General features: G+C 56.2%; 1 protein-coding gene across 1 annotated transcript; it reads right to left on the bottom strand.

The window, feature by feature from the left end:
* Positions 1–887: 887 nt before the first annotated feature.
* On the bottom strand, positions 888–8,569 carry LOC146396356 (NUT family member 2G-like). The gene is made up of 7 exons (XM_084996810.1): positions 8,441–8,569; positions 5,874–6,570; positions 4,807–4,935; positions 3,623–3,795; positions 2,901–3,196; positions 2,321–2,437; positions 888–1,930 (listed from the first exon to the last, which is right to left on the bottom strand). The coding sequence occupies exons 1-7, from the start codon at positions 8,466–8,468 to the stop codon at positions 1,259–1,261; spliced, it is 2,112 nt and encodes a 703-aa protein (XP_084852936.1). The 5' UTR covers positions 8,469–8,569; the 3' UTR covers positions 888–1,258.
* Between the last annotated feature and the right edge of the window lie 2,663 nt (positions 8,570–11,232).

The following is an 11,232-nucleotide window of genomic DNA, read 5'->3' as shown; positions in this document are numbered from 1 at the left end:
ATCAAACACATTATGTATTAAATTAAAACCAATTTTTTCCCTCACTGACACTGTGGCATATGAAAGTTCCCAGGAAAAACCCTAGATCCTTAACCATCTTCACTGAAATCAGAAAATAATCACTGGTTATATAAGGTCTTAGGACTTCTTTATCAAAAGCTACCTGGGGGTGGAAGCCAGTGGGCTGGTGAGGTTGGGACCACTGAGCTCAACATGATCTAAGTCTCCCCCAAATATATTAACGGGCCATGAAATCTGATTCACCCATTCCCCCCATTGTTTTGTCCTCACTGGGGTGAAGAGGCCGCTGCCTCCACCATTTAGCACATGGCAATAATCCCACCAAGACGATAGGATGGTCCCCCACCCACAAGGCACCAAAGCAGAAAGTCCTGTCCCTACAGGCAAGCCTTTTCCTCTCTGGACAGGCCACCCCCACGGGACACCCTGGAGGAGTGGAGGATCACCCCAGCCTGACATCCAGCCACTTCAGAGAGGCAGAGAGAAACTCTCTACAGGTAAGGGCTGCCTCCAGCCTCCATTCTCACGACTGGTGAGTGTCCAGAGGGCTGAACGGCACAAAAGCAGCTCTCTATCCCCAGAGTGTTCCGGGATGCAGCGCATGGAATCGATGCCCCAGAAGCCCCCTAGCCCAGCAGGCTGGAGAGACAGGGATGATGAGGCTGTCCCTGGGGCTAGTGAGAGCTGTGTACTCCCGGGAGCAGCCTGGGCATCCTTGTCTCTGTGGAGGAAAGACTTAGTCATTCACCTGTGGATCCAGACTGCCTGGGATCTCACACATGCTTCGTTCCTCTCAGATCCCCTCTCTGTCCTCAGACGACCCATGTCTGAGGACACAGGCACATGCAAGATGACAGTGGACCAAGTGCATTTCTCAACAGAATGATTTTATCCATGTTTTACATCCCCCATCGCAAAGGAGCTACTGTGCCCACCCACACACACCCAGACCCAAGTCCCCACCACCTACCCCACCCACCCCCACCCCCTCCTGGCTCTGGTCATTCTGTCCTTCCTCCCCACCCCTATGGCAGCCAGGATGGTTGCTAGGACCTGGAGGAGCCCAAGGCTTCCATGGGGGCTGCCCAGTTGGACTGGCCCTGGAGGGCTGGCCCACCGTTCCTTACTGGCTGCAGTGCCACTTCCTCCTCGTCCATGTGACACATGGGTCACACCTGCTCCTTTTGGGCTGGGAAGGGTCAACCAGCCCCAGAGCCAGGGTGTGCCTCCCAGAGCCTCACAGGTCAGCCCTAGGCCTGGCCAGGTCCTCAGCAGCAGCCAGGCCTCCACACCGAGCCTGCTTTCTAGACTTGGCAGCTTCCAGGGGGCCTGAGCTGAGGCCCATTCTCTGGGGAAAGGGGGCCTGGGAAGCTTTCTGGGCCCTCTGCCCTGCAGTGCAGACAAGACCCGAGGCAGGGACAGGGCTCTGTGGCAGCCCCCAGGGCAGCAGGCTGTGGTGAAGGCCCAAGAGGAAGGCCAGGCTGGGGAGCTCCTCCTCATCCTCACTGAACCCGTGACCCAGCCCTGGGGCTCCACTAAGAGGAGAGGCCTCCCTGAGACCCTTGCTGGCCCTGGGTCCTGATGGAGGGCCCGAGCGCTTGGTGCCCTGGCGAGGAAATGGCTGTGCTGTTCCCGCCTGAGTGGGCTCCTGATATCCTGGAGAGGGCACAGAGCCTTTGTGCCTGAACAGGCCCCTGTCTGTTTGGGGGTGCCTTAGATGGCCGTGGAAATCCATCTGGGGTGTACAGGTTTCATCTCTGACCCCAGGCTGTGGGCCTTGCTCGTTCCTCTGGGCATCGTGTTGGGCCACAGACTCTGAAGGTCTTGAGTCCAGGTGGGGTGCCCTGTGATTGGGAGTGGCTGGCACCCCGTCGTCCTCCTCCAAGTCCAGGACTTGTGTCTGCACCAGCTGGTGGGAGAGAGGTGGACAGTGACTGCTCTGCACCCTCCAGGGAGAGCCGGGGCTTATGGGCAGGGGGAGGTGACTTGGGACTCACATCCACAGACAGAGCCTGTGGCCCTCCTGCCTTCCTCCTGCACCTTCTCCCCAGCAGGGTCCTTGCCCTGTCCCCGGCTCCCCTCCTCTCCTTCCATTCCTCCTGCCCTGCACCCACCTGGGCAGCCTCCTGGGTGCAGGGCCTCTCTGTCAGGGGAGGGAGGGACAGAGCCTTCAGGGCCTCCTGCTCTAGGGCCCTCCCCGGCCCTGGCTGACCTGGGTCCTTTCCTCCTGGATTTCCAGGGTCACCTGGGTTCCCACCCTGCCCCCAGTCTCCCTAGTGTCAGTCCCTCCCCTGGCCACCTCTTCAGGGGAGAGTCCTTCCTCCTGCTGCAGCTCCTCAGCCAGGCCCGAGAGATCCAGCTCTGGTTCTGGGGAAAGCAACTCTGCCAGGAATCGGGGGTGAATGACCGCCTCCACCTGGAATGGAAGGAAGAGGCTGTGAACAACCTTGGCAGGAGTGCCCTGGGAAGCGGGAAGGCCTGGGAGAAATGTGACTAGCAGAGGCCAATCCAGAGCCCCCCTCACAAAGGGGGAGCTTTCAAACTCCCATAGGTATTGTCTACTCTCACATAAACACACACACACACTCACAAGCAGGTGCACATGCAGACACATGGGCTCCAAAGCACCAACACATAGGCACCGACACAGACACACAAAGGCCTACAAAGAGAGAGACACACACACACATGTACAACTTTCACATCCACATATACACATCCTATGCACCAAAGTACACTCAGACACACAGGAAGACACACAGATGTCAGGGTCAAGGACCAGAGCCTAAATCCCATTATCCTGGGCCAAAGCCAGAACTGGGGTGCTAAGAGCATCTCGCCCTGGAATCCTGGAGTCTCAGACTCCAGGCCCAGCCCACCTTGGTGTCAAACTCCTCCTGGGAACACAGCTTGTCCACGTAGCTGAGGACACCCGGGTCTGGGAAGCAGCCGTCCTCATCCTGTGGCAGCTCATATCCATCCTCTCGACATTCCATATCTGACTCCCCTGTGGCTGAGGGGCCAGGACCCACCAGTGCCTGCGGGATGTCCCCATGCTCCCTGCGAGTCTCAGGGGGAATCTCCTTGGGGGCCTTGTTCTCCAGCAGCTGCCAGGCTCTGCGTGGCCTTGGGTGGGTGTGCTGGACCCTGGGGCCGTGTTTCCTTGGAGCACAGGCTGAGGCAGAGCAGGAGGAAGGGAAAGTGAGGGGACCCAGTGCCCAGAAGCTGACCCCTGAGCAACACAGGGGAGGGCATTGTTGTGGGGCAATGGATATGCCTGTGGGAAGGGGGAGGAGCAGCCAGACCCTCAGGTTTTGTGGGAGGCCAGATTCAAGTCAGGGACAGGTAAAAGTCAGGTGTGAGAACGTGTGGAACATCTAATGATCAAGGGTCTCCCCACCAGCACACTTGTTAGGCAGATTTCACAGGGGCCCCTTAGACAGGGAGAAGGGTGATGAGGTTCTAAATGGACCAGGTCCACACCGCAGAGGGGTAAAGGGGGACTGAGACACCCTGGGGTCTATCCGTGTTGAAAGACCAATGCCCCCTTGAGGGAAAAGGACCAATCTGGGAACAGGGACCAGGCCTAGGCCTCTCTTACCTGTACCTTGACCTCCAGGGGGAAGGTGATTCACAGACTGAGTGCCCCTTTTGCGGGATGTGGGTTCCTGAGGAGCCAGCTTTGGTGGAGCTGGAGGAGGCATGCCCTGTGCCCACGTTGTGCAGGACACGTTCGCCATCCTGATCTCATCCTCTGCCTCAAATTGCATGAACCTGGGGGGTGTTGAGGGACAGGCCCCAGTGAGAAAACCACCTGGGCTCTGGAGCCCACCCAGGGCAGCAGGACCGAGGGGGTGAGGAGAGGGTGTCCTTAGGTCTGTCAGGGCCCTATGAGGTGCTGTCGCAGCAGGTAACTGCAGTGGCAGAGGTCCAAGATCTGGGCCTCCTCCTGCCTGACCATCCCTGGAGCTGGAGGGCATGGCCCAGCAGAGACCCAGGTCAATCTCTGGGACCAGGCTTAGGGACACATGGTGGGCATTGGGGGTCCCTGCTCATGTGCCCCCGGACCTTGTCTGACCCAAACAATGGAGATGGCCAGTGGCCTGGTCAGGCACGTATCTCCACAGAGCCGTTGCCTGAACCCAGAATCTGCGCCTGGGAGTGAGAGTGCCGGAAAGCACGCATGAGACAGGGCCCAGCACAGGCTGGAGTGGGGATCCTACCCTTAGAGGTGAGGCATCTCTTGCCACTGAGAGCTGGCTGCTCCTTTGGTTTTGTTTAGAAACTAGGAGGTTCACATGCAGAAATGACAGGGAGGGCCAGAGACCCATGGGCTTCCCCAGGGATGGCCGGTTGCCCATTCTAGCCACTGCTGATGAGGAGAGGCCTACCACACGCTAGGTCCGTGATGGCCAGGCACCCAGCATGAAGGGGTGCCACGCTGCCGGGTGGAGGCCTCATCCCTGCACAGCCCCCATGCCTTCAGGGGACCCCCTCCTGGGCTGCCGTGCTCCCCAAGGCCAACCTGAGGCCTCCCCACATCAGCATCACGGTAGGGCAGAGCTCCTGGGACAGGCAGGCTGGAAGAGCCAAGCTCTCCAGGTGGCAGAGGGGATTCTGCAGGCCAATAGGATTTGGGGATTCAGGGAACAGGAGGTGTCAGGTGCCAGCCTCCTCTTGCATTCTCTCTGATTGCTAGCACCAGAGCCAGATCCTGCTCTGGGGCCTGCCCATCACCCACCACCCACCCCACCATGTCGCCCATGGCCCAGGACCCTGACTCACTTTGCTGCCATTTCATAAAAGGCCATCCTCTCAACGGTGCTCATGTGCTGCCATTCCTGCATGGCCTGCCGCATGCCCTCCTCCAGCGTCATGGTGGGCTTCAGGCGAGCCAGGGTGCGAAGCACTGGGCTGTAAGCCCTCAGGGTCAGTCTCTTGGTACAGCCCAGCCCCCAACTGCCCAACCCCACCCAGCTCCAAGGCCTCCATGGGCCCCAGCCCTGCCAAACCCAGGCTCAAGAGGGGGAGACGAGGGTGTCTGGAGAGCAAAGGCAAGCCTTCCTGGTGCCTGGTGCCACCACCTCCCACTCACCAGAGGATGCTTGTCCACTCCCTGGCTATAGCTGGGACACTCTGGCTGGGGGCGGGTTGCCATCTCATATAAAATGCAGCCCCATCAATGCGGGAGGGCAGGCGCCAGTCTACCAGCTAACAGGTCTGAGAAGCCCAAGGATTCTTCTGCCCAGGTCTCTGCACTAGATGGCCTAGTCCCACTTTTCGGAGGGACCTTCGGTCTAGGAGGGATGTTCCTGCCAGGTTCACAGCTCTAGGAGGATAGACCCTTGCCCTTAGGACAGCTCGACCACCTCCCCGTTCACAATGGACTTCTTCAGAACAACAAGGACTGGGCTTGTAGAAAGCTCCGTCCTGGGCCTGAATGTCCTAAGCCTTATCTGAAGTGATACCCACTGGCTGCCAGAGGCCCAGGTCCATGTTGAAAGGAGGTAGCACCAGAGAAGCAGGTCCCATTCAAACTCTGGCTCCTCACATCCGAGCAGGACCCTCTCAGACTGCTCTCCTGCACTCAATGTTATCATGGCAGTGCAGAAAGTGAGAGAACTGGTCTTGCATGGTGGTGGTAGCTGAGCTAAGGCACGGACGGGATGTCATGAACTGGACGTGGGACAGATCTGAGTGCAGACGTGCCTCCTCATAGCATGGACATTGCTGTCACCCCTCCTTCTCTCGAGGTGAAAGGATGCCTGGAAGCCTAAGCAGGGAGGCCATGCCAAGGTGCTGTATATGCGAAGGCTCCAGCTGAGCTAATGAGGGTCTGAGAGGTCACTTACATGAGAAAGCAGGAGAGAGCTTCCGCATCGGGGCTCTGGGGCAGGTGGCTGCGGGCCAGGGACTTGAAGCGCTGCCAGCGTCGGAAGTTCTGATAGATGCTCTTATGGTGAGAGGCGTCCTCCTGAGGGCCCGTGTGCTGGGAGGCATGCAGGCTGCCTGCCCCAGAGGTGCCATGTGGCCACGGCCCAGAGGTCCCTGGGGGCAGGATGAAGGCCATCTGGGCAGCTGGTGGTGCCGCTTGAGGAGGAAGGCCTGGGGCCAAGCCTCCCTTGCCAGCCTGAGCTGCTGCAATAGCTGGGGCAGCCACCCCGCTGTCCCCCACAGGGCTTGCTCTGCAAAGGGGTGCAGGACACAAAGCACTCCCCATGAGGGCCCTGGAAGCATTCCCATTGAGGGGGGCCTGAGGGCGCCCAAAGGCCTGAGACTGGTGGGGCAATGCTGACCTCCCTCCTGACCAGACTGGGACAGGGATGTTGCCAAGCCCTGGGGCAATGGGGCCATGGTCAGCAGGAGTCACCCGAGGTGTCATGGGGTGAGCTGGCTGCAATAGGGTGCTGCCAGGCAGGAGTAGTGGGGCCATGGGCGGTGGCAGGTGCTGCTCCCAAGCTGTCTGGGGTTGGGAGCCAGGAGTGGGGGGAGGATAGGAGCGTGAGGCCCCAGGGTGCATGACCACATCCGTGCCCAGCAGTGGAAATGCTGTGGAGAGAAAGGAAAGGGGTGAATGGAAGAGGAGAATGGGTGACATGGACAGAAGCTCTCTGGGGACTCAGAGGGCACACCTCAGTGGGAGAGGGCATTTGGCCCGAGGAAGCTGTGTGTTGTGCAGATATCGTGGAGGGATATTCATGGCCTTGACCCCTGCACCCAGTTCCCTGCCCCTGTCTACCGAGAAATGCTCAGCTCAGCAGCAGGGATTGGAGAGCCTCCCTGAGGAGCTCCCTGACACCTCGTCCTCACAGGCTGTCCCCACGTCCTGGACCTGAGAGGCCATCTACTCTGAGCATGCCCCTCAGCAAGGTCACTGGCAGGTAAGGGCCTTCTCCAAGGTCCTTCCAGGCACTGTGAGGCCTTTGATGGACCTCCACTGTCTAAAGTCGAAGGGCCTCACATCCTCCTCAACCCTTCCACTCGGGATGCTCAGCACACATCTGTTCTGTCTTTTTTTCCTGACCTCACACAACACCTCTCAAAGGCTGCAAAGATCGCTCTGCTCACAGAACCCTTAGACAAACACAGGACAGCCCCACCAAGCATGCACCTGCCTCTCCAAACCACCCAGAGTGGACAATTCACAAGGGCTAAGGTGTGCCACCCCATCCCGATGGCCCTGAATCCCTCCCACCATGCAGTTCTGCTCCTCAGAGAGAAGTCTGAGAAGTCGGTGTGTGTCCCCTGCATTTTTGCCACTTCCCATCCAGGGTTGGCTTCCAAAGATGAGCACGGGCCCAGGGTGGCTCATATGACAAGGGTCATGGGAGTAGAGGCTGCCTGGGGTCCTTCCCCTTCCAGCTGCCAATAATGGAAAGTGAGGACAAACTGAGAAGCAGGCAGGAGTCAGGTGCCATTGTGAGAAAACCGCCCATTCAGGAGAAGGAGGTACATACCACGAGGCACCGAATTGACCTCCATAGGTGTCCTTGGAGGTTTCAGAGTAGCAGACTAGATCATCTTCCTGCTTCTGTGCTACACTGCTTCACCCCCCCCCTTTACAAAGGAAGCAGCCTTCCTAGGCATTCCACCTGCACCAGCCTCTCTCCACATGTAGTAGTAGTGACTTGAAATAGGAACACACTCTTCATCTCAAAGTCAGGCCTCAGCTTCTGCCGTGAGACACCTGACATGCTGCGCCATGTCTGCAGAGACGTATTTCCACAAAAGGGAAACCAATACAGAACACCTCAGGCCCACAAGTCCTAGCTTGGGTGAAGTCACCTGGTTGCCCATCCCTTGTGGGATCCAAGGCCACAGTTGCCTGACCTGAGAAGTGAGTTCTGGGCGGGATGGAGGGAAAGGTTCTGGGCCGTGGCAGTGAGAGTCACATCCTGCCCAGCTCAGAGCAGACCCTTTCCTGAGCATGTGGCCACAGACAACACCCACCAGCACTGAATCGTTTTCTGACTATACCCTCCCATTCCACGCCCCCATTAGCCAGAGTATGCTCCAGTTCCAATCCCTTAGAGAGGTCTGGTGAGGCGAGCTTCAGATGCCTGAGGACCACAAGGCGGGGTAGGCTTTCCCCATGACCCACCCAGGGCCAGCCACAGGACACTGGCTCCACACACGTTCCAAGTGGCTTGTCTCCCTTCTAGAAACCGCCAACCTGCCTGCTGCCATCCTGTCTCCCCAGCCAGAGCAAGGCCTCTTGAACCACCTCCAAGCAGCTGTCCTCCCCAGGGCAGCCTCAGGGTTCTACAGGCTCCCCAGCTGAGATGTCCCTGGGGTGCAGTGCTCTCGCCTTCCTCTCCTTCAGTCCAACTCCATGTCCACAATGAAGGGTCCCAACGGAAACGCAGGCATTTGAGGGAGGCCCTTTCTCTTGGAAAACAGCCCCTGCCTAGGGGCTTACCGCCTTCTGAAGCCATTCCCACAGGCATGGGCCTGGACCACCACGGGCTGGTGGCCTCAACGTGGACAGTCAAGAGCAGGACCCAGCGAGGGACCTGCCCCAACAGATGCTCAGGACGCAAGTAAAGGAGCCCAAGTTTGAATCTCAACAGTAGAATGCGGGCCTCCAGTCATTCTGCAGTGGGGGAGGGGCCGAGGGCAGGTGAGCCTGGGTGGGGGTGGGGTGCCATTCCATGCTGGCCTCAGCAGGGAGGCAAGAACCAGACCTTTCTTCCACCTTATGCAGGGGCCAGACAATTGTTGAGTGCCTCCTCAGGCAATGTATGTGTTGGTTTTCAGAGTCACAGCACCAAGGTTTGTCTTGATGTTCCCTTTCCCTTTGTTATTCATCAACTTTTTATTGTCCTTCAACCCCCTCAGCTTCCGTCCTGCCTCCAGGCTCCCTTCCCCAGAGGCCACACTTTCTGAACAAAATTCACCTTTTATCATCTGATAACCACTTGGGTTTTCATGGCCACCTGGAACCCAATGTTTATGGTTTGGCTTCTCTCAGCAGACCCACCATGTGTGATTGGTGTGTGTCCGTCTTTCCTAAGGAAACCGTCCTTGTGTGCCAAGCAGCATCCAGCAGGACCCACCTTCCTCATGTTCCCTTGTGCTGGAAAGGCCCAGCCTATCCATAAAACCACTGCACAGCCCACGTGTCCAAGACCAGAGATCAGTCTGTGGTGTCTCCCATATGATGACATTGCTGGTAAGTCTTGGAGCTTTTCCCTGTTAAATGTTTGTGAATGTAACATTTTCCACAAATCCTCCCTTCTCAGGGATCACAGTCCACGTGTGCCGAATAGCATATGGAGTGCTGAGTCCTCCTCTCTCCTCTTTCCCCTGTCCACTCAGTCCTCGTTCCCACCAGGGATCAGAGATACCTGTTTCATTCACATCTTTTCAGAGATCTTTTGGGCAAGCAACTTTGAATGCCATCCGTTTGCCTTTGCAGGTAGTATTCCTTTGTCTCTGGTTGAAATGTACCATGTGCACAGGGAACTCCATCTTGGACTTGTGATGGAAATGGTTGGGGGATAATGCGAATACGTGATTACATATGCATCCTATATAGATATATATGTATCATATATCATATATACATACATCTGTCTGTACGACAGGGTCCTTTGGCTGCACAGCAGAAGTAGACCAAACATTGTAAATCAACTGCAGTGGAAAACCTAACCTCTTGTAAGATCAAAGAGTTCCTCTTGAGAAAAAGTAAAAAAGGAAACGAGAAAATTAAATTGCGTCCCCGTAGACCTGAGTATCTTTACTTTTGTTGCCTTCCTATTGATATCGTGGCTCTTCTGTTACTGGATGCATTTTTTACATGGGAGTTCCTCCATTCTCTTGAAATTCAATGTACTGAAAGGGCAGAGTGCTCAAAGCCAGGCAAAAACAATAGTAAATGTGCAGCTCCATTTGAGTTTTTCATTTCCCATACACAGTGCCTGCATTTAGCCTGACCTGTGTCCCGTGCACCATTTTGGACATATCTTTACTGCAAGTACTTTCCCTGTGTATCTGAAATTTACCTTTCCCTCGGAATCAGCATGCATCTGGCAAGACTCACCCATAAGGGTACCACATTAGGATACAGGGAGTGGGCAGTTCTTGAGGGGATGAGAACTTGGAGTGGAGACCAAAAGGTGCCTTTTGGTCCAACCCAAAAGAAAATGGCAAAGGGACCCCAAATCTGCAGGCTCTTTGGATGAAATGGCAATGGAAGAGCCAAGATATACTATTGCGTCTTTGAGCTTTATGTGGTTAAGGACAGAAGGGAGGAGAAGACAAAATCTTCTCTTTCCTTATGTGAAAGAACCAGATGTGTGTGTGTGGGGGGGGTCTCTTGGTTTAATTGCTTTCTCTTTGGGGGACACACGTGCTGCCTATGGATGTTCCTAGGCTAGGAGTCACATCAGACCTGCACGAGCAGGCCTCTGCCATAGCCAGAGCAATGTGGGATCCAAGCTGCATATGGGACCTAGAGCACAGCTCAGGGCAACCCCGGATCCTTATTCTACTGAAGGAGGCTGGCATGGAGTGTGCATCCTCACAGATCCTAGGGAGGTTGATGTCTGCTGAGCCATGATGGGAATTGCTGGCTTTTGTAGGTGTGAAAACAACGACTGCCCGTGATGTGGGTGTGACCTTTGACACAGTGCCAGCTTTGTATCCACCAATGTCCAATCTCCACGTGTCCAAACCCACTCGCATCAACGTCTTCCTCAGCAAGCCCTGCTTAAAAGCTGGTGCATTTCCTGTCTGCATCCCATACCCTTGCTCTTGAGAATCGAGGCTCGTCCTTGCCTATAGTGCTGTCTGCATGGGAATCAACGTAGCATCCCTGACACAGCCAGAAACACACCTGAGGAAACGTTGAGATTGGGAGTTAAGGTCAGCTTTTCACGATGCAAATGATAGGAATGCGTATGTCCGTCTTGTGTGGTGAGAGGCAAGGTCTCGGGAACATCATCAAGGGAGGGGAGGGGTGAAAGCCTCCTAGGACTGCAAGCAAATCTCTTGGGAGGCAAGAGTCCCTGTGTGCAGTAGCAGAACTACAATTCCTCCTGCTATTAGGGTGTTGGGCAAGGAAGGAGAGGTTGAAAGGATTGTTGCAGATTGAGAAAAAGGACTTGTGTGGGTGCTTCCGAAGCTTCTTGCCCCTTGCAAAGGAACAAGGACTCCAAAGAGGGTGAGAAGCTGAGGCGAGAGGATCTCCTGCAATGCCATGGTGAGCTT

Source organism: Sus scrofa, chromosome 14, assembly GCF_054392235.1.
Source record: "Sus scrofa isolate SSC_HxYL_T2T_F1_AM1 chromosome 14, Sscrofa_HxYL_maternal_Yorkshire_Landrace_v2.0, whole genome shotgun sequence".
Classification (NCBI taxonomy): domain Eukaryota; kingdom Metazoa; phylum Chordata; class Mammalia; order Artiodactyla; family Suidae; genus Sus; species Sus scrofa.
Note: the sequence above shows the minus strand (reverse complement) of the source record. Positions and strands in the feature narration are given on the sequence as shown.